The sequence below is a fragment of the Myotis myotis genome, unplaced genomic scaffold, assembly GCF_014108235.1.
Source record: "Myotis myotis isolate mMyoMyo1 unplaced genomic scaffold, mMyoMyo1.p scaffold_m19_p_16, whole genome shotgun sequence".
Classification (NCBI taxonomy): Eukaryota; Metazoa; Chordata; class Mammalia; order Chiroptera; family Vespertilionidae; genus Myotis; species Myotis myotis.
The window spans coordinates 4,262,939-4,287,431 of NW_023416320.1; the positions used below are offsets into that span (position 1 = coordinate 4,262,939).

The 24,493-nt window shown below is 56.8% G+C and overlaps 1 protein-coding gene across 9 annotated transcripts in view; it reads left to right on the forward strand.

Annotated features, from left to right (window-relative positions):
* Positions 1 to 10,856, forward strand: part of ASAP1 (ArfGAP with SH3 domain, ankyrin repeat and PH domain 1) — a 218,077-nt gene extending 207,221 nt beyond the window's left edge. For all 9 annotated transcript variants that reach the window (XM_036337636.1, XM_036337640.1, XM_036337639.1 and 6 more), the window contains 6 exons: positions 22 to 192; positions 1,139 to 1,208; positions 2,915 to 2,973; positions 5,639 to 6,096; positions 6,794 to 6,916; positions 8,353 to 10,856. In XM_036337636.1, coding sequence (XP_036193529.1) covers positions 22 to 192; positions 1,139 to 1,208; positions 2,915 to 2,973; positions 5,639 to 6,096; positions 6,794 to 6,916; positions 8,353 to 8,427 — 956 coding nt within the window. In that variant the 3' untranslated portion in view covers positions 8,428 to 10,856. The remainder of the gene's footprint in view (positions 1 to 21; positions 193 to 1,138; positions 1,209 to 2,914; positions 2,974 to 5,638; positions 6,097 to 6,793; positions 6,917 to 8,352) is intronic.
* The last annotated feature ends 13,637 nt before the right edge of the window (positions 10,857 to 24,493 follow it).

Genomic DNA, 24,493 nt, shown 5'->3' on the forward strand with positions numbered 1-24,493 from the left:
GCCCGTTCGGTGCCTTTCCAGGTCCCACTGGCCCACCTTCAACGCTCCCCCTCGGCATGCAGACCTCCGGCGGCACCTCCACCCTGTCCAAGAAGCGGCCCCCGCCACCACCACCTGGACACAAGCGAACGCTGTCGGACCCTCCCAGCCCACTACCTCACGGGCCCTCCAACAAAGGCGCAGTCACCTGGGGTAAGTCACCGAGTCGGGGAGCTGAGGTTCGCAGAAAAGGCCATGTAGCCCACTCAGACCCGCTGGCCAGCGGCACGGCTGGCATTCTAAGCCGGCCTGTCCAGCTCCAGCGTGCGCACCATCACCACTCCTGTGAGCCGTGGGCACGGCACCAAGGAAGCAGGGAGCGAGCGCAATGGCTGGGGAAGAGTGCTCCGAAACCCGCTTTGGAGATGGGCTTTGAAGGTTGCATAAGAATTTACCGCGAGTGGGAGGGGACAGGTGTTGGGGGGGTGGGCAGGTGCTGCAGGGAGGGGACAGGTGTTGGGGGGGTGGGCAGGTGCTGCAGGGAGGGGACAGGTGTTGGGGGGGTGGGCAGGTGCTGCATGGAGGGGACAGGTGTTGCAGGGGCGGTGGGACCGGTGAGCAGGGAGGGGGAAGAGAGAGCTGAGTGACAGAGACATGAACACACAGTGTCTTTGGAGGATGGAGGTCACCTCAGGTGGCCAGAGAACATTCTGTCCGCAAGGCCCAGCCCGCCCTTTGCCAGCCCCTCGCTGCCCTGTGGTTCGGGGGCGGGAGTGGCAGACCCTGCATGTGGGCTGCTCGGCCTCGTGTCCCAGCGCTGACCCTCACCAGCTCCTTGCCCTGGGGCTTGACTGTATTTTGCGTGTGTTTCTTCCTCTATAAGAAGGAGGGTGGTGGGTTGTATTGTGTGTCCCATGAACAGATCACTGTGAGGCACTTAGCACAGAACCTTGCTCACAGGAAGTTCTCAGTGACCGGTCGTTGCCATGGTTCTGTTACCATTGGGGCGCGGTGGTGGCCACGGAGAGCAGGTGGACCTGGGAGTCAGTCTTTCCAGTTCCTTCTGGAACCTCAGGGGTGCTTGTCTGCCAAACCCACATCCCCATATTCCGTTTCTCTGTCGGAGGCTGCGACGTTTCACATTTTCTTTTCCCTGTAGGTAACGATATGGGTCCATCCTCATCAAGTAAGACCACAAACAAGTTTGAGGGGCTGTCTCAGCAGGCGAGGTAAGCCAGCTCTGTCCTGCTGGGCGTGTGGTTGCAGGGGCAGAATCACAGAGATGGGCGTTAGTGCCGGTCTCCTCCACGTGGCCCGCAGCTGTGCTGGTCACGGCGACAGCCTGGCCATTCGCGGCCCCTTGTCACTGGGCCTGGCGCTGCCGGCCGGGCTGGGAGTGGACACCGATCTCTATCCAGCTCCCGGTGGGACGGTCCTCACGTCCCGGAGTCAGTCTGCCAGAATGAGTTTTTATTTTCAGTTTTCCACCTGAAGTCCTTTTGTTCTGGTACTTGCCCTCTGGGCTCCATTTTGCAGGCGTGGGGATGATAGGTAGTCCTCCGTGGAACCGACAGCAGAAGTCCTCGGGCTTAGGGCTACGAGTCTAGGTGCTTTGGAGAATTGTCTGTGGGCAGCACTGCCCAGTCCCAACACGAGGGCTCCGCTAGAGGCCCCGGCTGAGATGAGGACACGAGGCCACTTCCAGACCCAAAATCAGGGAGAAAGTCACCTGGCGTGTGTGGGCACTGCTTTCCAGAGTGTAGCCAAGGCTTAAAACACAAGCCTGCGTTTCTTTAATGCCACTGGTTTTGTCTTGGCAACCTGAGAGGTGGGCCGCTCAGCACGGGCGCACTTTTATAGGTGAGGGTCACTGTGGCCGGCGGTCTCAGCGCTGGACGCAGACCCTGGCTCTGCGCACTCCCCGCCCCGGGTCCCTTCCCTGGCGCCCGCCCTGCCTGCAGGACCTGAGGAAATCACTACCTAGACGTGCCAAGCAAACCCGCTGGCGTTCACCGTTTCCAGCTCCTGGTGGCTTTATCGAAACGACAGTGGGACCCTGCCTGAGGCGGATGGGACCTCAGGTGGCCGAGAGCGCGCAGGCCCCGGGGACCGAGGGCCAGCATGGGAGACACGCGCACACGTCGTCTCTCTGAGCCCCGGTCTTTGCCTGTTGGCTTGGCTTTCCCTGTTCTCTAAAGGCAGTTGGGATAGGAGGGAAAAGCCAGTTCTGGGGACATCCGCGGGCAGAGCGGGAGGAGAGGAGCGGGAGGTTAAAGCAGCTCCTGGCGGGTCGACGGCGCGTGGCTGCTATAGCTCTGGGCCCGGCGCTCCTGTGTCCCGAGTGGCTGCGGCCCCGTCTTAAACGGAAGCAGTGGTCCCAATGATAGATGCCCCCTGTCCGCCGGCACTTAAAGGCCGTAGGTTAACATTTGACCCCTCGCACGACACTGGCGGCCTCCTGTCGCAGGGGCCTGGGCCTTTTCCTGCTCGTTTGCACGGGCTCCCAGAGGCGCCAAGCCCAGGGGAGGGAGGTCACCTAGGAGGACGTGAGGGCTCTGAGTCCAGCAGAGCTGCGTCTGGATTTCCATGTCCTTCACCCACCAGCCTCGCTCGGGGACCAGCGCTCGGGGCCTCTGCTGGTCACTGCGGTCTCCTCCTCTGACAGTGGGGCTGGCGGCCGGGGACAGGACCAGCTGCTTTCGCGGCCGGTGCCCTGGGAAAAGGCTGGGAGGAGGAGGAGTTAGTCGGAATCATTCAGAAACACCCTCCCAGCCGGGCAAACGTTGACTGATGGAAACTAGACCGTATCCTTTTGCTAAAGAGATCTGGCAAGGGTTCTTAGATGGTTCAGCACCGCCTCCGATTTCCTTAAATAACCTATCACCACCGATATTATGACACTTTTAGGTCCTAACTGATTGTTTTTATTAATTAGCACCGGTTCCGCGAAGTCTGCCCTTGGCCCGAGAGTTCTGCCTAAACTACCTCAGAAAGGTAAGGCCTCTCTTGTCTGCGGAGAGACCATCTCTTTTCTCCCTACACTCCTTTGCAGCTCTGCGTGAAATATTATTATACATTTCTTATTACAAAAGTGATACCTGTTCATTCTAGGAGATTTGACAAATACAGGTAAGCAAAAAGGAGAACATAAAAACCACCTGAAAATGCAAGCAACCGAGACAAGCTGGTGGGCCCATCCTTTTACTCACTTTTCTGTGCTTTCCATACGTTTCCGTTTAAACTGATTTTTGTTGCTTGGTAAATCAGAAACGTTTCACATGGTACATAAAACACATTTGCCTAACGGGTCACTTTTCCTGGCTGCCTAGTATTCCACTGCCTGGTGCCAGGATATGTTAAGCAGTCTCTGGTACTTAGTGGTCACGTAGTTTTGGGGTTTTCCTCACCATAAACAGTGCCGTGCTGAACATGGTAGCACAGACATCTCGGTGCCTGGCTCCATCGCTGCTCCGGGATGGATTTCTAGGATCAGGGTGCCCAGATCCCTGCTCTGGGGTGGATTCCTAGGATCAGGGTGCCCGGCCCAGATCCCTGCTCCGAGATGGATTCCTAGGATCAGGGTGCCCGGCCCAGATCCCTGCTCTGGGGTGGATTCCTAGGATCAGGGTGCCCGGCTCCATCCCTGCTCTGGGATGGATTCCTAGGATCAGGGTGCCCGGCCCAGATCCCTGCTCTGGGGTGGATTCCTAGGATCAGGGTGCCCGGCTCCATCCCTGCTCTGGGGTGGATTCCTAGGATCAGGGTGCCCGGCCCAGATCCCTGCTCCGAGATGGATTTCTAGGATCAGGGTGCCCGGATCCCTGCTCTGGGGTGGATTCCTAGGATCAGGGTGCCCGGCCCAGATCCCTGCTCCGAGATGGATTCCTAGGATCAGGGTGCCCAGATCCCTGCTCTGGGGTGGATTTCTAGGATCAGGGTGCCCGGATCCCTGCTCTGGGGTGGATTCCTACGTTCCCGGCCCAGATCCCTGCTCTGGGGTGGATTCCTAGGATCAGGGTGCCCGGCCCAGATCCCTGCTCTGGGGTGGATTCCTAGGATCAGGGTGCCCGGCTCCATCCCTGCTCTGGGATATATTCCTAGGATCAGGGTGCCCGGCTCCATCCCTGCTCTGGGGTGGATTCCTAGGATCAGGGTGCCCGGCCCAGATCCCTGCTCTGGGGTGGATTCCTAGGATCAGGGTGCCCGGCTCCATCCCTGCTCTGGGATGGATTCCTAGGATCAGGGTGCCCGGCCCAGCCCAGATCCCTGCTCTGGGGTGGATTCCTAGGATCAGGGTGCCCGGCCCAGATCCCTGCTCTGGGGTGGATTTCTAGGATCAGGGTGCCTGGCCAGGGTCCATCGCTGCTCTGGGTTTTTCTTCCTTTATTTATTTATTTTTTAATTTTACGACTGTCTCTCTCACTGAGTTGGATTCTTAGGGTGACAGCTTTTTCGTTGACTCACTCAGCGTGCTTAGTCAGCTGTTTTCTTGCTGAGCCCTGTGTGACTGGCCCCTGCGCCAGGAGCCAGGGCTGCAAACGAGTGAAAATGCGAATCCTGGCTCCAGGAAACCTGGCTGACAGTGAGAAGATGCTCTAGTGCAGCGGTTCCCAACCTGTGGGTCGTGACCCCTTTGGCGGTCGAACGACCCTTTCACAGGGGTTGCCTAAGACCATCCTGCGTATCAGATATTCACATGACGATTCATAACAGTAGCAACATTACAGTTATGAAATAGCAACGAAAATAATTTTATGGTTGGGGGTCACACAACATGAGGAGCTGTACTTGAAGGGCCAGAAGGTTGAGAACCACTGCTCTAGTGGGATGCTGAGAGCTGCCAGCTCCCGTCGGCCAGTTCCTGCTTCGAGTAACTCGTGTTAGCAGGCAGCAAGGTGAGGCACAGAGAGGTTGTGTGAGTGTCCAAGGTCACACAGCTGGAAAGTAAGTGGTGGAGCTGGACTCGGAGACGTGTCCTCGGTCCTGAGTTTTCCGGGACAGAGCTGTGCCAGGAGCAGTGGGAATGGTCCCCGGGCACCCGTCCCAGGCTGTGGTGGGCACGCAGCCCAGCGCCGAAGGGAAGAGGAGGAACCGACTTAGAAATGCCCCCAAACCTATTCAGTGGGGAATAAGTCAGAGTTGCAGACAGTGTAGATGTTGTGGCCCCGTTTATGGTTTATTGTCATGTTTATTCATGAGCACATGTACCTGGGTCCCCAAAATGTGATGGGTGGTGGGGGGAGAGAAACCTCTTCCTACTGACGCTAAGGAGTTTTTATTAGCTGGCAAATGCTCTTGCAAGACAGTGTATAGATGAAAGCAGACAAAAGCTTTATGTCTGGAAAATACACTAAAAAGTCAAAAAGGAAATACAAAAACCTATTTGCAATGGCTACAGTTAGGTGATGGACTTCTGGGGACTTTGAACTCTGTACTTTCCGACTTTCACCTGTGTTGTTCATGGTTGTGGGGTTTTTAATTGCGGACTCGTTCCGACATCCTTGCCTGCGTCACTGAGCGTAACACGAGTTGTGACGTGGGAGGCTTCCAGGCTCCCGCTCCTGTCTGTTTAACAAGAGCTCCAGGTGCTCACGTGGGTCGTGCTCAGCAGGTGCCCCCTGTCCGCCCCGTGACCCCCCTCTCTGGCCTGTTCCCGCAGTGGCACTCCGGAAGACCGAGACCAGCCACCACCTCTCCCTGGACAAGGCCAGCATCCCGCCCGAAGGCGTCCAGAAATCGGCGCCGCTGGCAGACCTACCCCAGAAGCCCCCTGGAGACCTGCCCCCGAAGCCCACCGAGCTGGCGCCCAAGCCCCAAATCGGAGATCTGCCACCTAAGCCAGGAGAACTGCCCCCCAAGCCTCAGCTGGGCGACCTGCCCCCCAAGCCCCACCTCTCAGACCTGCCCCCCAAACCACAGATGAAGGACCTGCCTCCCAAACCGCAGCTGGCGGACCTGCTGGCCAAGGCCCCGCCCTCCGACGTCGCCCCGAAGTCGCACTCGGTGGATCTCTCCCCGAACGTGCCGGCCCGCGACGCCATCCAGAAGCAGGCCTCCGAGGACTCCAATGACCTGACGCTCGAGATGCCCGTGCCGCTGCCCAGGAAGATCAACACGGTGGGTCCGAAACCGGGGTGTGGGGTAGGGGGCTCAGGCAGCAGGAGCGGGGTCAGCAGGCCACGGAGGGAGAAACCAGGCACCACAGGAAGGGGTGCTCTTTCTGTGGCTGACTGTTGACTGCGCTGGGCGCCCAGCACGTCCTCTGCGAGGTCATTTCCCCATTTCCATCTTCCTGTTTGCAAAGAACTGGAAGTTCAACAGATCAGAGCCCAAGTCAAGTTGGTCAAACCTCAGAGCTTTGGGGAAGTGCCCGGTGCCGGGCCAGCTCCTGCTGATGCTGCTTTGCATGCAGCCGGGAAATGTGTTTGCGCTGCACATCGAGTGGCAGGAGCTGCAGATTTGCTTTGCATCATGCTTCCCAAATCCATTTTTAGACTCTGCGTCATCCTGGCCTTCCGGGGGAGGCGGGGGGGCGTGCTGTGTCCCTGGTGGAGCCGGACTGTCCCCTGCCCTCATGGTGAAAGTGATGGCCGATGCCCGCTCGCCCCGGCCGGGCTCTCCCCTGATGCCGGGGGAAGGCACAGGGACTGTGGCATCTTGAGATGTCTCGGTACACGGAGCCCATGGCAGACCTGCTCCGCGTTCACAGCGGAGAAACTGAGGCTCAGGGAGGTCCCGCCCCTGCCTATGGCCAGCGAGCCCTGTGCTCCCTTTGGTCAGGCCTGGCGGCTCACAGCCCGTCTCTGTGCTGCAGGGGAAAAACAAGGTGAGGCGCGTGAAGACCATCTACGACTGCCAGGCCGACAACGACGACGAGCTGACCTTCATCGAGGGCGAGGTGATCATCGTCACCGGGGAGGAGGACCAGGAGTGGTGGGTACGTACCCGCACTGTTCCTTCCCCTCCCGGTTCCCTCAGGCGTGGGCTGCACCTGCGGGGCCCTGCCCGCCCTGCTGGGAGCTGTGCCCTGCACCCCGGGTCCCTGCCCTCCTGGTGGGGACCATCAGTCCCTGTCTCACCTGCCAGAGCAGCTGTGGGTCAGGGAGTTCACGTGGGATGCGCTTCAGCCATGGTCACACCAGGGGGATTCTTCACATTTTCCCGGTGCAAACCCAGAGCTCCGGGAAACATGTTGCCCGAGGCATGTGGCGGGTCAGTGGGCAGTGCCGGTCCCGAGCCTGGTGCTCGCCTGCCGTGGGCTGGACACAGCCGTGCTCCAGGCCCTCTGTGCTGCGGGTCCGTCACGGAGGGACCGACAGGTGACCTGGCCGGGCTCTCAGAGCCCCTCCCCTCGGTCATCGGAGCCGAGTGCAGGTCTTGTTACGTTTCCCACGACGGGCCTCCCATAATCAGCTCCCACAGACGTAACAGCTAGAAGCTTCTGCAGGAGACAGGCCAAGGCTCAGGCAGCAGCCAGGGAACCTGCCGGGGCCACAGTGCTCTCGAACCTGCACACATCTTCCCCCACAGCGGCCAGGACACAGGCCCAGTCCACAGCAGCCCTCCCAGATGCAGGGCGTTCTCTGTCATCTCACAAGCAGCCGAGGGAAGGGTGTTTAGCCCGTGTTACAGGCAGGAGGCTTAGCACGCTGGGTCCCACTCGCCCAGAGGGAGAGCAGCCGAGCCCCTAAGAGCACACATTTCATTCTGTTTCTAACGCACGTGGCCTCTTGGTTTCTCCCCCACCTGTGTGTCCACCACCCCAAGCCAGGTCTCCCTCCATCACCTTTTACCCCCTTCCCCCTCACTGCCTCCCCCGCCTCCCTCCCTCTGGCACCACCACACTGTGGTCTGTGTCTGTGAGTGTTTGTTTATGTGTTTGCTCTGTCCCTTCACCTTTTCCACCCAACCCTCCCCTCTGACCGCTGCCAGCCTGCTCTCCGTCTCTGAGTCTGTGTCTGTTTTGTTAGTTTTGTTCATGCGATTCCCCAAACGCGAGCGATCCTGTGGTGCTTGTCTCCCTCTGACTGACGCTCTCACTGAGCGTAGGGCTCTCCAGGTCCCTTCCTGTAGACCAGCGGTTCTCAACCTGTGGGTCGCGACCCCTTTGGCGGTCAAACGACCCTTTCACAGGGGTCGCCTAAGACCATCCTGCATAGCAGATATTTACATGACGATTCATAACGGTAGCAACATTACAGTTATGAAGTAGCAACGAAAATAACGTTATGGTTGGGTCACAGCATGAGGAGCTGTATTTGAAGGGCCAGAAGGTTGAGAACCACTGCTCTAGACAGTGAGGATTCCCGCGGGCTGCCGGGCCCTGGGCCAGCGGGCCTGCCTCCACCTGACGCCTCTTGCTTCTCCCCCCAGATCGGCCACATCGAGGGAGAGCCCGAAAGGAAAGGGGTCTTTCCTGTGTCCTTTGTTCACATCCTGTCCGACTAGCGAGAAGGAGAACCTGAGACTGTCCACACCCTTCATGGCTGACACCGTCTCCGCTGCGCCCTGTGCACACGTGTATATAGCTGCTGTTACAGAACCTGGCCCGCCCGGGGCGCCCAGGAGGGAGCGTGGTGTGTGTTGTAAATAAATGCCCTGTTATCTTCCGCCTTTGCCAGTATTAATGGGAGCCTGGGACCGGCGTCTTCCTGGTTTGCCAAAGCCATCCTGGCATCTAGCACCTACATCTCTCTCTGCCGTTTTCCAAGCAAGCAGGAGCCTAGGAACCGCCGGCTTTGCAAACAGAAGTGGTCTCAGCTGCACCCAAAGGCACAGCGTGGACTGTGCCCAGCGGCGGTGTTATCCCCGTTACTGAGCGAGCACGGTCGCCGGGCGGCCTGTCTTCTGGGGAGACTCTGAGCTCCGACAGGCCGCCTGCAGTCTGTGTTCACAGTTTACAGCTCCAGCGCCCACCGGGCATCTATGACAGCAAGTGCTCGGTTAAACGTGAGTGTGATCCCTTCAGCAGAACAGTCAGGACCCCAGCCTCGGGGGCACGCACGGCGCCACCCCTCGCGCAGGTCGGCCAGTGGACTCAGACGTCCCGGGAGCAGTGCCCGCCCCAGACGTTACCTCATTATGCAAAGATGACGTAGCCTTCATGACGATTCGGACAGAAGCTAATGCCCTCGGTGACGTTCCTCTTTCAGGCCCGAGGGCTGCCAGGAACTCAGCCTCCTCGCCATGCATGCGTTAGACGCCTCCGGAGCCTGCCTTCCGTAAAGGACCGCGGAGCCGGTGGCCTGCACACTTTAACCTGATTGCCATTAAAAGCAGAGATGATAAGGTTGCGACGATGTTTGTGTCTAGTCAGCCCCGTGGCTTTCTCTCACGTGTGTGGCTCTCCCCGTCATGTTATGAATTAGCACCCTTCCCGTGTGAAAGCATCTCGTGCGTCCTTCTACATTATGTTCGGAGCTCTGTCCCTGACATATTTAAACCCTTCAGGGATTAGTCAGGAGGAGGACGGGTTAGAAGTCACCCTGCCCTCGGTCTCCCCACCGTCGAACCAGCTGCTGAAACCGACCTTTTCTTCCTCCTGGCTCTTGGTTAAACCCTGATCGTAGGAAGTCCCCAGCCCCAAGCCCTGTTCGGTAGACACATCAACTCCAAGTCAGCCCATCACCGAGGTCCTGGGGCTGCTGTCACCCCACTGTGGGGAAAGCTCTTCCCCCCATGAGGCCCCTGTTGGTTTCCTTCTCACCCAGTGCGTGGGTCAGACCGGCAGGAACGCTGCGGCTGCGCCGGCCTTTCACGTGAGTCAGGAATTTGTAAAGAATACAGCGGGTTCACTCCCCCACCAGTGGGGCTGTGCCCTGACCAGGGCCCGTGTGTTGTTCTGCCATCGCATTTGCTTAAACTGCTCTGTTGGCAAAGCGCACAGGAAGCAGCTTTCTTAAGCAGATCATCTTGACAGTGAGTGAGGCGTGTTCATTTCACAAAAGCGCAATCCCTCCTGAGCCCTTAGGGAAAGCCGTCATTGACCGTCGCTGCGGTTCCGCGCACATGGTCGCCAAGAGAGCTTGGGGCCGCCACTGGGTTAGGAAATGGCGTGGCAGGCCTGCCGCCCCCCTCAGCTGTGACTCCCGCGGCCAGGGACCTGGGGTGTGGCCGGCGGTGTCTGCAGCCTCAGGACGTAGGCCACCCTGGTGTCAGGGCAGGAAGTCACCCTCCCACGTCTCTCAGTATCCCGGTTCAGTTACACGTTTTCAGTTGCATTAAAAAACTCATCTTTGCAGCCCACAGTGTTTTAACTGATCTCAAAATAACTGGCTTCTTAAAACACACACACACAGACTAGATGTCTGAGACGACGTGGAATCCATGTCTGCTCTTCTTCCCCTTCCCAGCACCGTGAACGCGTTTTTCACACCCTTTCCCCTTTCGGGTTTGTCTCCGTTTCCCATCAGGAATCTGAGCGCTCTCCAGCCCGCTGGCCCTGGGGCGCCTCTGCTGGTCTTAGTTGAGTTGATATCTGGTCATTGTTCTGAAACTCGGTGAGCCACTCTCTGCAGTTTTGTACGTGAGGTAGTGTTTTGAAGGTGTGGAGCCTTACGGGGAAGAAATAGCTAATGAGTGCTCTCTTCCCCCCGAGGGGAGCGGTGTGTTCTGCAAATAGCGTGTCTTATTTTCCTGTTGAACAGCGATGCTATTTATTTTTTTATTGCCTAGGACTCCAGCCTGTTGTATAGCCTCCCGTGGACCACTCGCTAAATCCCGACTCCCACCTGGACATTTCCCTTGGACATCAGTACTCTCGTCCGTTCCCGTGTGTTTAATGTGACAGTGTTTTTTCAGTACTGTATGTGTTCATTTCTACTTTTTTTAATATTTAAAATTGCTTTTAAATAAACATATTCTCAGTTGATCCCAAACATCTGCCATCAGGCCATTCTGTGAGCTGCCCACTCCTCCTCCGATTGGAGAAGACCAAGACCCCTGGGCTGTGTGGTGAGGGTAGAGATAACACAGGTCCTTGCAGCTCCCATGTAAAAGCTCAATTTGGATGCATGAAAATGTGCATCTGGCCCTGGCTGGTTTGGCTCAGAGGATAGAGCATCGGCCTGCGGACTGAAGGGTCCCGGGTTCAATTCCCATCAAGGCCACGTACCTGGGTTTGCAGACTCTGGCATGCAGGAGGCAACCAATCAATGTGTCTCGCTCACATCGGTGTTTCTGTCTCTCCCTTCCCCACTCTCTAAAAAAAAATCAATGGGAAAAAAATGTCCTCGGTGAGAATTAAAAAATGCATCCATTTCCTGGTCTTACACAACATGGCCCTCCACATCTTGCCCCCCTTTCCCACTCCCACCTCCCCGGCACCCACGTATGGCCCTGTTTATGGGGAAGCATGGGGGGAGGGAGGAGCGGTTGCTGCTCAGACCACATGCTGTAAGTTGCTGTTAGCCTGGGGCTGCCCTGTGGGGAGCAGACCCAGGGCCGGACACCTGCCTGCATCCTCCTCACAGCCCATGAAAGGCAGGAGCCTTCCGCTTCCTGGAGCCGGTAAATTAGGCTCCAGTTCACTTCCAGCAGGAGACGTCATCCTATATTATAAAAGCCTAATATGCAAATTGACAACAGTGGAACGACAGGTCGTTATGACGTGCACTGACCACCAGAGGGCAGATGCTCAACGCAGGAGCTGTCTGCAGGCCCCAGGCCAGCCAAGGCAGATGCCAGCAGGGGGGCCCCGCCGGTCGCCCCACAGAGGGAGATGACCGGCGAGCAGGCGGCACCAGGCTGGCCAAGGTGGGTGCAAGTGGGGGACCCCGATCACCCCGCTGGTCGCCCCACAGATGGGCCCTGATCACCAGCCAGGCCTAGGGACCCTACCCATGCACGAATTTTGTGCACCGCGCCTCTAGTGGTTAATAAATGCCTGAGTCAGGAGCCCAGACAGGGATCCTGCCACATGGAGACAGTCCCCACCACAGCGCTCTAACCAGAGACAGCGGTGAGAGCTGACGGGGCCAGGGCATGGTAGGCTGAAGTGTCGGTCTCCTCGTTTCCTTCCAACCAAGTGGGCAGGACCCACCCTGCACATGTTGCCGGGAGGAGGGCTTGGGCCGGGACCGGGAGAGGAACAGGGAGAGACCGACATGATTACCTGGATAATGCAGGCAGCAGGGCAGCGGGGTGTCCATCCGACTACACGAGGGCGCCATGCTGGCATGTTGCAAACCTGGGACAGGATCTGTGTGAAGTTGATGGACACACCATTGGAAGGCAGCCACCAGTGCACGAGGCCCCTCTGCCCCCCCCCCCCCCCCCGCCCCAGCCCTCTCCCGCGTGTCCTGTACATACGTCAGTCCTCCTCGAGGTAACGTCCTCCTGAGACATGCCTTTGGGTAAGGAAATCACTCACGGAGCTGGAGTGACCTCCCGGTCACAGTAAGTCCTGGGGCAGTGGCAGCCCCGGTCTCCCCCCACTCCCTCCCCAGCCTGCTCTTCCCCTAACCCTGCGTCCCCCCCTCTCCGGGGATGTGGGTGTCCCTGTGGCTGGGTGGGTGGAGGTGATAATTACTAGGGTAATTCTACATCTGCTGTACTTGCCCCCCCCCCCCCCCCAACACACATGTCCTCATCTGTCCTGAATGGCCGTCTTGTTTGCAGTCTGCCGATGCGCTCACCCCTCGAGCCAGGGCCTGGCTGAGGGTGTGCACCCCGCCCCACAGGGATGGGTGCCACACCTCCAACCTGGCCTCGCAGCCCACAGCCGGGTGAAGGTGAGGTCAGCTCAGCCACACTGCCTACCCCTGAACATTCTTTCTGCTGAAATGCTGCCAAGACTGTGGGTGCAAAGCCGTGCCGTGCACTGGGTTCCTGAGGAGGTTGTGGGTGGGGCAAGGGGGTGACTAAGTCACTTAGGGGGCGGGGAGCTTGCTGGAGGAAGTTGGGTGCGCTCCTCCTGGGCCTGCGGGGGAGCAGGTGAAGGCAAGCAGCTGACGCAGGCGGGAGGGACAGCTGGCGAGGCAGCAGGCCAAGGGCTCTGTCAGCAGGGTCGCGTTCCTGGACAACGCTCCGCGGTAGAACTCTGATTGCCCCCATTTTACAGTTTGGGAGACTGAGGCTCAGGGAAGCCAAGGCAAAGTCAAGTTGCTCGTGAAGGGCAGAGGCTGGACTTAAACCCCGAGGTCGGGCCCTCGCGGCTCCCGGCTGTGACCCTGGGCTTCCCTTTCTGAGGAAAAGCGGGTCAAAGCCGGTCACCCTCCCAGGGACAGGTCCGCCGGCCGGGGAGTGGAAACCACGGGACACGGTGGCGTTTCCCATTCAGAGAAGGCACAGCATCTGCCAGAGGGGCTGGCACCGGGGTGTCCTGCACCTGCAGGATGTGACCGAGGAGAACAGCCAGTGAGCGAGCGTCATCCGTGAGCACAGCAGCCCGTAGGCAGACGCCGAAGCTGCTAAGCTCCTGAAAGCAGGAATTACAGCTCAGAAGCAGCTGTTTTGCAAAAATCTTACCACACAGCAAACGCGAGCAGAGGCTCAGAGGCCAAAGCGGTGACCTTCTGCAAAACCGCCAGGGACAAGCCTCGTTCAGCTTCACGTTCTTGAGGACAGAATTTTGAGTTTTGCTTTACAGGTAAGTCCAAGCAGATTTGAGGACAAGGGATGGCCACTGTGTTCCCTGCACCCTGGCCTGACACCACATCAGGGCCAAGCTCTCAGATTTGGGAGCATCACCTGGGGCCTCGGTATTAGAGTCGGCTTCCCGGGCCCTGCCCCTGGGGTCTCGCAGGGGCCTGGGGTTCGGCCTTTCGCCAGCATCCCCAGGGGAGGCCCAGGTCCTCCCCGGACCACTGCTCAGCCCCTAAGAATCTAGAACTGACTCCAAAAAAGGGAGGGTCACCCAGAGTCCTGAACTCTGCCCGGGGGTCCTGCTAATAACGGTGAGCCCCTCCTTACCGCCCAGCCCCACACACCTCCAGCCGCCACTCGCCTGCCACCTTAAGGGGCAGTGACAAGGATGGGGGATCTGGAGTTGGATAGGCTGCTCCCCTCCCCTTCTCCCTCCCATGGGCTGCTTACCAGCAAATGTGTCCCGTGGGCAGGCGTGGAAAGGCCTCCTGTGACGGCCCCTCCCTGTGTGACCTGGGGACACCGGTTCTTAGACGCAGCACAGAGCGCAGAGGCTATGGCCTTGCAGATACAGCACTGCTCAGACGCCCACCAGGTGCTGGAGGTGGGGGGTGCAGGGGGGGCATCCCTAAAAGCCAATGTGCATTTCCCCAGGCTCAGCTCTGGCTTCCCCGGTCCAGCCCAGTGTGAGCCAGCAAGCAGGGCCTGGTGCCCACCCCCGACCCCCACCTCTGCCTCCACAGTTCTGCCCGCCCCTGAGGGTGGCAGCTCTGGGGCCTGGCCTGGCGCATCATGGCCACTTGTTGCCCAGGGGGGCAGGATGAGGGGAGCTTAAGGGTCAGGTGTGGGAATCAGAGGACCATGGCACTGAGCCCGAGCCCCAGCCTCGGTGTCCTCCTCTGCCCACTGGGATATCGGTGCAGAGTGAGGGTGGGGGTTCTGTAATAACGAGGCGGTGCCGGGAGAGTGCGTGGCCCCTGATGCTCGACTCCTGGCAGCACAGGGGAGTTCTCAGCACTTGTCCTCTCAGGGACTTTAAACGTCACCATCCCTGGTGACAAGTGAGAGATCAGTCACCATCTGGTCGGTGCCTGACATGCACCTGTGGAAGCATCTGCACGAGCACCCGCTGTTGAAAGCAGGTGATGGCACGGGGAGCATCTTATTTTCTTCCTTCCTTCCTTCCTTTTCTTTCTTTTTAACATATTTTTATTGATTTCAGAGAGGAAGGGAGAGGGAGAGAGCGAGAAATAGAAACAGAAATGATCGGCTGCCTCCTGCACGCCCCCCACTGGGGATCGAGCCCACAACCCGGGCCTGTGCCCTGATCGGGAATCGAATGGTGACCTCCTGGTTCATAGGTCGACATGCAACCCCTGAGCCACGCCGGCCGGGCGGGCATCACACTTTCAAAGGCCCAGGACACCCACCGGCCGAGGTTCAGAGCCGGAGCCCCGTCCCCAGCGGCTCTGTCCACTCGAAGGGACAGTGCTGACTCCCGGCCCGTGAGCAGGCGTCCGCACAATGGGCCTCTTTCACGGGCGGCGAGCCCAGGGCCACAAGAACGCATTGTCTGGCGGGCAAGCTCAGTTCCTGCTCAGCTGGAGCCGCTTGGCAAACTCAGACCCCAGGGCTCCCGGCCCGGCCGGCTCCGGGTGCCAGTCCGCGCCTCCCCTGCCCGGCTCCTGTCGCCCCCGCCGCCGGGAGGCAGCTCTGGAGCCCACGGGGCAGCGAGCGCACCCAGGCTGTCCGCTCGCCCTCCGGACTCGTGCCGGTGGCCTGGGGTCCACGTGCCCGCCTCAGGGGTCAGCCAAAGTGGAAGGTGCCAGGTTGGTGACCGGCTGGTGAGGAAGGAGAAAGGAAGCTGAGGGCAGGGAGAGAGGCAGAGACTAGGAGCCGCGTCCAGTGAACTCACCTGAGAGCCCAGGCCGCCCAGGCCGGGAAGTGCTGGCGCGTCCATGTCACAGCAGGACCACCTGGGAGAGCAGGAACCTGAGAACAGCCCGAGTGCCCATCGACAGTAGGATGGCTGAGCAAATCGGTCTTTCTTCTCGCTGTGTCCACAGTAACCAGGACGCACACGGTCCCACCACCCACCGCCGCACGGACGACTGTCCCACACCATGTCGGCGCCAGAGCCAGGCTCGAAATAATTCACCTTGGATTCTCCGTACTGTACAAAAATAGGGGATCTCTATGGTTACGGGGCAGCGTCGTGTTTACCCAAAGGGGGGCTTGAAGGGGCTGCTGGGGAGAGGGATGTGCGGGGGGCAGATACTGCTCTCTCTCTTTCTCTGGGCGCTGGCCACCGGCGGTTGTGCAAATTCGTGCGCTGCTCGCCCCTGACACGGCGCTTTTCCAGACCCGTGTTGCTCCGGGTGTGAAAGTGTCAGCGACCGCTCCTTGTTGAGGTCCATCTCCCTGGCGACCGGGATGCTGAGCATCTTCCATGTGCTCCCTGGCCATCTGTGCCCCTTCTTTGGAGACGCCGCCAGCAGAAACTGGGACCCTTCTGAAATTCTGGTATCGAGTTGGAGCAGTTCGTTCTATGTTCTAGATCCGCGGTTCTCAACCTGTGGGTCGCGACCCCTTTGGGCAGGGGTCCTCAAACTATGGCCCGCGGGCCACATGCAAATACAAATATTGTATTTGTTCCCGTTTTGTTTTTTACTTCAAAATAAGATATGTGCAGTGTGCATAGGAATTTGCTCATAGTTTTTTTTAAAACTATAGTCTGGCCCTCCAACGGTCTGAGGGACAGTGAACTGGCCCCCTGTTTAAAAAGGTGGAGGACCCCTGCCTTTGGGGGTTGAATGACCCTTACACAGGGGTCACCTAAGACCATCGGAAAACACATATATGATTACATATTGTTTTTGTGATTAAACACTATGCTTTAATTATGTTCAATTTGTCACAATGAAAATACATCCTGCATATCAGATATTTACATGACGATTCATCACAGTAGCAAAATCACAGTTATGAAGTAGCAACGAAAATAATTTTATGGTTGGGGGTCACCACGACATGAGGAACTGTATGAAAGGGTCGCAGCATTAGGAAGGTTGAGAACCACTGGGCTAGATTCGGGTCCTTCTCAGATACATGGTTTGCAAAGCTGTTCTCCCTTCTCTGGTTACCCCCTCCTTCCACTCTTTGAAGGTGGACATGCCTCCAAGGTGATGGGACTTTCAGAATCACTCCCGCCCTCCCCCCAAGGCTTCAGAAGCCACACCGAGAAGCTCAGTGTGCGAGGCGGCCGTGGGTGTTTCCCGGGTAGCAGTTTGGGCCACGCCGAGCGTTTCTGCGGCCTCTGGAGTCATGGATGTGGACCTGGGCTCTCTGGCCCCGGGTTCGATGCCGCATGGCCCCCGCATGGCTGAGGGAACGTGGGCGGGTCGGCCGGCCGCTCTGAGCCCCAGTGTGCTGGGCGGTGAGATGTGGGGGCTACTGCAAGGTGAACAGCGAACAGACAACCCAGAACGTGTTTGTTTGTTTGTTAATTATTTACTTATTTATTTATTTCAGAGAGAAAGGGAGAGGGAGCGAAAAACATCAATGACGAGAGAGAATCATTGATTGGCTGCCTCCTGCACACCCTGATCAAGCCCACAACCTGAGCACGTGCCCTTGACTGGAATCGAACCCGGGGCTCTTCTGTCCACAGGCCAACGTGCTATCCACTGAGCCACACCAGCTAGGGCTAACCTGGAACATTGGAGAAGAGACCCTCCCGTGGAATGTCTGACTATGTGCACATTCTGCTTTGGTGACTGTTTTAAATAATAAAGTGGAAGACCCAGACCTGGTATACGTTAGGGCGGTGGTTCTCAACCTTCCTCATGCCGCGACCCTTTAATACAGTGCCTCATGTGGTGGTGACCCCCAATTTCATTGTGACAAATTGAACATAATTAAAGCATAGCGATTCATCACAAAAACAGTATGTAATTATATATGTGTTTTCCGATGGTCTTAGGGGACCCCTGTGAAAGGGTCGTTCGACCCCCCGAATGGGGTCGCGACCCACAGGCTGAGAACCGCTGCGTTAGGGGCTCCACACAGGGCAATCCCTCCCAGTGTGTATGCCAGAGCCTGGCCGGCCCGGGGCCCTCCACCTGCAGAGGGTCCCGCTGGCTCGCAGCAGCAGCAGCGCGTGGCGGGGGCTCCAGCCCGCCTCCTCCAGGGCAGCGTGGAGGGTCCAGGCTGCGTGCCGCTGCTCTTGCTTTTTCTATTTTTATTAAAAAAGAGACGCCCGGACATGCTCTCAGCTTCTTGGGCCAATAAGAACTTTACCAACCACTGAAACCAAAGAAAGTGCATTTTTCTCTGCTTTCGAGAGGAAACAGCCCTTGGGCCCAGCAAGTTTCTCCGTCTCCCCCCCAGGACCCAGCACCCCACCCATAGAGGGAGCCCCGCTGCACCTCCCGGGTCCCGGGAGCCTTGGGGCCTGGACTGCCCGGGGTCCACCATGGAGGTGACTCCCACAGCCAGTGTGCGCCCCAGCCGGGCTGCGAAGGGGCCTGGAGGGAGGGGCAGGTGGTCTCAGAACCTGGGGGCTGGGGGCCTGGCGGTTCTGAAGCTGGGCTCCCCTTAACAGACAGGCTTATGGGGGAGTCGGGGTCACACAGCCAGAGGCCGAGCTGTGAGTGAAAATAAAAGCGAAACTCCATCGAGGTTCCTCACTGTGCCCCTGGGGCCCTTGCCGGTAAGCCCCTCCCTGCGTGAGTCAGGCCCGGCAGTGCTGACAGCTGCTAGGCGGCACCTGGCCCAGAGACCCTCCCGGAGGCGGATTCCGGGGCCCAGACACACCCAGCTGGGCCAGGTGCCCGCTCCCCAGCGCCCCGGATGCCCTCGAGGCAGGAGGTCCTTGGGGAGCCCCCCTGCTCCCCTGCCAACCAACCCATTCGTCTCTGTCCAATCTCTGCATCTTGTTTTTCTTCTGCTTCACCTTTGGGGGAATAAAACAAGAAACCTGCACGCCTGGCAGCCCGGCCCCAAGGTCCTGAGTCAGCGGTCGGTTGTGGAGCGAGTGGGGCCAGGAATCTGCACCTGGAGCGCATCCACCAGGTGGCTCGGGGTGGATGGTCCCGGATGGACGGGCCTTCCGAAAGTAACCTTTATGGGTTTCAACTGTGTGGGGGTTTTAAGTCAAAACAACATGTGGGCCCGGCTGGCGTGGCTCAGTGGTTGAGCGTTGATCTATGAACCAGGAGGTCACAATTCGATTCCCGGTCAAGGCACGTGCCCGGGTTTCAGGCTGGATCCCTAGTGTGGGGCGTGCAGGAGGCAGCTGATCCATGAGTCTCTCTCATCATTGATGTTTCTATCTCTCTCCCTCTCCCTTCCTCTCTGAAATCAATAAAAACATATTTTTAAAAAAACCAACAAAAACATGTGGCTATTAAAGCAAAAAGGACGCTGAGGTGGAAGTAGCCTGGGTCGTGGCCTGGTCATTGCCACTGACTCCTATCCGGTCGGTGCCTCTCCTCCCAGGAGCCTTGCTTGCCTAAGGAGCATTTACTGCGCACTTACTAGGTGCCAGGCCCAGGGACACAGAGGGTAATAAACACCATCCGTGCCCGTGTGGCCCCTCAGAGTCGAGTCAGCAAAACCCATGCCCACAATACTTAAATAGAGCCGTTTCCAAGAGGGGGGTTAGTCTAAATGGTAGTAATCCTCCTGGCAATACATAAGAGACACAACAAATACTAGTATTAATTCGCTGACCAAAATCCCAGCTCCTGGGGAATTTTTCCTAAGAAAAAGAAAAGATGTATACTATGCTGTTATTTTAAAAATACATGTGACTACTTAATTATGGACCATCCACCCAATAAATTATATGTAGCCACACACACACACACACACACACACACCCAGAACTACAGAACACACAAATGTGCTTAATACATTATATTTTAGGGCCTAACCTAACCACCACCAACAGGGGACTGATTTTTAAGATTGTGGTGCATCGAGGCAACGAAATGCTAACGGTTGTCACAAAGAAGTTGGAAAGTCTCCAAGTGACAAAAGAGAAAGATTTCTATTACGTACATGGATTATACATGGAAAAATTCTACAAGGATTTGAGCCCTAGCTGGTTTGGCTAGGGCTCAGTGGGTAGAGCACTGGCCTGCAGACTGAAGGGTCCTGGGTTTGACTCTGGTCCAGGGCACATGCCCAGGTTGCAGGCTCAATCCCCAGCAGGATGCGTGCAGGAGGCAGCCGATCAAGGATTCTCTCTCATCATTGCTGTTTTTGTTTTGGTCTCTCTCTCTCTCTCCATCTCCTTTCCTCTCTGGAATCAATAACAATATGTTTTTTAAAAAATTTAGAAGGATTTGAGTGCCATAGTTCTGAGGCCAGAACTATACAGCTGTGCTTTTTAATTGTGATATCTGTATAGATTGTATAATAAATGTATATATCATATTATATATAATATAAATAAAATATGTGTAATCTTTTTGCAATTATAGGACATATTTTATATAAAATATGTCAGAAACGTGGGGACGAGTCTTGGCATCACCGCTTTGGAAAGCAGTAGTGATGCTTAGTGAGGTGGAAGCTGCACCGCCCGCCCATTTCCAGCCCCGCGCCTGGGCACACCGAGACTCTTTCCTCCCCGTGCTCAAGGAGGCACGGAGAAGAACATCCCTGCACAGGCACTTGTGAAAGGTGGAGATACGGGCCTGGGGTGGCTCAGTGGGTGAGCGGAGACCTATGAACCAGAAGATCACAGTTTGATTCCCAGTTAGGGCACATGCCCGAGTTGCGGGCTTGACCCCTAGTGTGGGGCGTGCAGGAGGCAGCCAATCAATGATTCTCTCTCATCGTTGATGTTTCTATCCCTCTCTCCATCTCCCTTCCTTTCTGAAATCAATAAAAATATTATATATTTTAAAGATGGAAATACTGGACTAAAGGCAGAGGCCACCCCCGAGGCAGAAGCAGAACAGCCACGTTCCCTTACACAATGGAGTACTACTCTCCAGGCTGATGAATTCCTGGGCCGAGTTAGCCAGGTTTCCAGCTGCGGCTGCACACTGGGGGGGCTGTGCTGGTGTCTAAGGCGATGCCGCTCCCATGGAGCTTGCCCTCCAGTGAGGGGTGTAGGGAATGAGTTGGAGGGACGGGACCCCTCAGGGTTCACGCACTGGCGGTGTGAGCCGTGAATCACTAAATGGATGGGCCTGGGCTACGTGTGGCAACAGGAACCAAGGGTGTTGGGCCAAAAAGACAGTTGCAGAAGGAGTCAGACGAAATGAAACCATGCACAGGAGGCTTTTTTAAAGCTACAAAGTTCTATGTGTTGTTTATGGAGACGCAGGGATGATGAATTCCACACTCAGCCTAGTGGTTCCTAGGAGGTGGGAGGGGGTGATGGGCATGGGAGGTGACACAGTGCTTCCTGGCCTCCTTTCCTCCCAGAAAGAAGGGAGGGAGGGAGGGTGGGAGGGAAGAAAGAAGAAGGAAGGAAGGAAGGAAGGAAGGAAGGAAGGAAGGAAGGAAGGAAGGAAGGACAAGATCGGGAGCAAACATGGCTAACCATCGGCGGTGACTGAGTGGGTGGGAATCGGATCTGGAGCTGGCCCTGGAGGGGCGGCCATGATGTGCTGAGTTTGGTGGCGAGAAGAGCAAGGACGTGAAGTTCCTGGAGTGAAGAGCTGCCTGAACAGAGACCGACGTTCTTTCCATCCCTGGGCCGAGCCGAAGTCAGAACTTGAAAGAAATGAAAACCCACTGGTTTTGTCCTGGACAGACGCGTGGTCAGGACGGCCTGCTCTCCGCCCTCCTCACTCCGGGCTCAGCCTCCTCTCGGTCAAGGTGCTCCTCTTCCTCTCCCTCTTTCTCTCGGATCCCCCTCCTTGTGCAGTGTCAGCCCGAGGGTGGTGAGAGAGTGCCTGGGACCTCCGTCAAGCACAGGCGGCCCTGAGACACGCACAGCCGGGCTCAGGGAGGCCTCCGCTGTCCGTCTCCCGGGAAACACTGACCGGCACCTGCGGGGCGCCAGGCCTGTGCTGGGTGCTCAGAACGGGATAGACAAGTCCCCCATTTTCTTACGCTTACACTCAGCAGAGCCAACGGAGCATAAGTCAGTTAAATAACATCTGATGGCAGATGTCCCGGAGAACATGAAACAAGGTGAGCCGACAGTGTCACTAGGTGATCCCAGGGTAACGTAGAGGCTTTTCCCTCAACAACATTTAAAACGAACTTTCGTCTATTAAAAAAGTGTGTCTTAGCCTGGCTGGCGTGGCTCAGTGGTTGAATGTCGACCTACAAACCAAGAAGTCATGGTTCGATTCCCGTCAAGGGCACATGCCTGGGTTGCAGGCTCCATGCCCAGTGCGGGGAGTGCAGGAGGCAGCTGATCAATGATTCTCTCTCATCATTGATGTTTCTATTTCTCTCTCCCTTCCTCTCTGAAATCAATAAAAAATATATATTTTTTAAAAAGACATCTTAAAAATATTGTCTTAGGTTTATGATTCTCTTTTCCCAAAGGAAGAGGGAGCTGAGGTTCAGAGAGTGTCATTTTTCCAACCGTGAGTTGCTGGGAGGCCTCGCTTATCCTGTGGGCTCCTCTGACGCTCCTTGGATGTGCCAGGAGCGTGACTTGTGTACAGGAGCTGTTTCTCCGGTGATAGCATCAGTGCTCGCCCTGTTCTTACCACAGCCTCGCAGGAAGAGGGCGGTCCTTCCTCCCGCCAATCAGCCGGCGCAGCCAGTGTTTCACTTTCTTTAAACTGTAAAACAGAAGTGTCATGGGCACCGACCTCACTCTTTGTACAGACATTCTTTTCTTTTTAAGGACAAAAGGCACAGAAAGAACGAGGCCTTCTTCTCTCCAGGCATGATTCGAGGCCCGTTTCTTGGAGATCGTGGTGCCTGGGCTGGGGCGGGAGGTGATGGGAGACGCCTTTCCGCCCGGGTCCCCTGACCATCGGGTCCCCGACGGCACCGCGTGGCAGCGAACGATCCATGCCATTCGAGACGCGTCGCTGTAGGAATCCCAGGCAGAGCCGACATCACTTCAGCGGGCACCCTCGGGGGATCTGGTGATGGCGGGGCTGGGTTTCTGGGTTAGAGAGGGGTCCCAAATGGGCCCGGAGGCTGGGGGCCTGACCCTCCTCGTCCTCTCTCAGGATTCACCGGCCTTGCTGCCTACAACGTCCCCAAACAGTATTTTTTTCCCTTTTTTTTTTTTTCCAGTTCAGTCCCTGTCACCTACTCTATCTTGGCTAGAAGTTCCCTCAGATCTGTTTTTATTTTTATTTATTTTATTTATCTTTATTTTAAATAGATTTGTATTGATTTCAGAGAGTAAAGGAAAGGGAGAGAGGGAGAAAGAGAGAGAGAGAGAGAGAGAGAGAGAGAGAGAGAGAGAGAGACATCAATGATGAGAGAGAGTCATTGATCGGTTGCCTCCTGCACGCCCCACATTGGGGATGGAGCCTACAACCAGGGAATGTGCCCTTGACCGGGAATCGAACCTTGACCTCCTGGTTCATAGGTTGCCACTCAGCCACTGAGCCACGCGGCTGAGCAGATCTGTTTTTATTGGCAAAGTCTCTTCCTGGTGGTGATGCCTGCTGCCATGTTCAGGCGTCTCCCAGCGCCTTGGTTACTAGGTAATAATTCTGAGTTTGAATTCCAGAGTTTAAGCTTGGAGCGAACCACAGGCTTTGAGTCCGGAGCCTGGGTTCAAGTTCAGCTTCTGCCACTAAGCAGATGGCTTTGGGTAGGGAGCTTGGACTCATGGCAGTCACTGCACCTGCCTCACCTCGGAGACCAGGGTTTGGGGGTTAAAGAGAACGTATGTAGAATCCTTCTGTGAACTCAAAAGCCCCAGGTAATTGTCTGTCCGGTCGTTTTTATGAGTCGTTTTCACAGCCTGAACTGCTATCAGCCAAACAAAGCTGGTGCTTGGGGAATAGCCGGAAGTGGCTTAAGCAGCTTAGAATCATGAATGGAAATGAGAAGCGATGACAATATATTGAAAGAAATCATGTGTGTCGAAGATGAAGGTAAATTGTACCAACGTAGGTGGCATGAACCCTTTGAGGATTCTCTGCCCCGTTTGCCACATCTTGGTTTTCATTTGCATGTGTCACCCAAACTTTCACTATTGATCCCTTTTCTTAGAGCCTCAGGGGCTTTGCTTTTGCATGAGTGACTCTTACACGGCACTGCCACTTCCCAACAGTGACAGTGACAGAGAGGAACGACCCCTGACCTCGCCAGCAAGCGCCTCGTGCGCCTTGTGCCGAGCTTAAGGACTCGAGTGGCGCTGTCCTATGGGGTCCTCATCAGGCCCCATGAACTAGACTATGGTTGTCCCCATTTTACTGACCAGTAAACTGAGGCTTAGGGATGGTGGGGAGTGAGTGCCAGGCCCTGTTTCCCAAAGCAAATCAAGTCAGATTCTAAGTAGCCAGAATGCTTCCAACTGGAACCCTCAGCCAACTCGTGTGTGTGTGTGTGTGTGTGTGTGTGTGTGCATGCACACATGCATGAACATGTGCACACACATTTTTTGGGGCCCAGTTAACATCAGGAAAAAAAAGAGGTAAATGACTAAGTGTGTGTGACATGCCGTTGAGTCAGCTCGTCTCCTGGCGACCCTCGGGATGAGTGATGTCCTGTCCTCCCGCCAGCTCGGCTCCGCGGGCTCCTGCCTGTGGCTTCTCTCATGGAATCACACCCGCTCCTACTTGGTCTTCCTCTTTTCTGCTGCCGTCGATTTTCCCAGCATGATTGTCTTTTCCAAAGAGCCCTGCTCCTCAGCGTGTGCCCACGGTAGGACGTAGGACGGCTTCAGTTTGTCATTATTGCCTCCAGCGATGTTTCAGGCTTCATCTGCTCTGGGACCTGCTTGTCCATCTCTCCGGCGGTCCAGGGTCTCCGGAGCGCT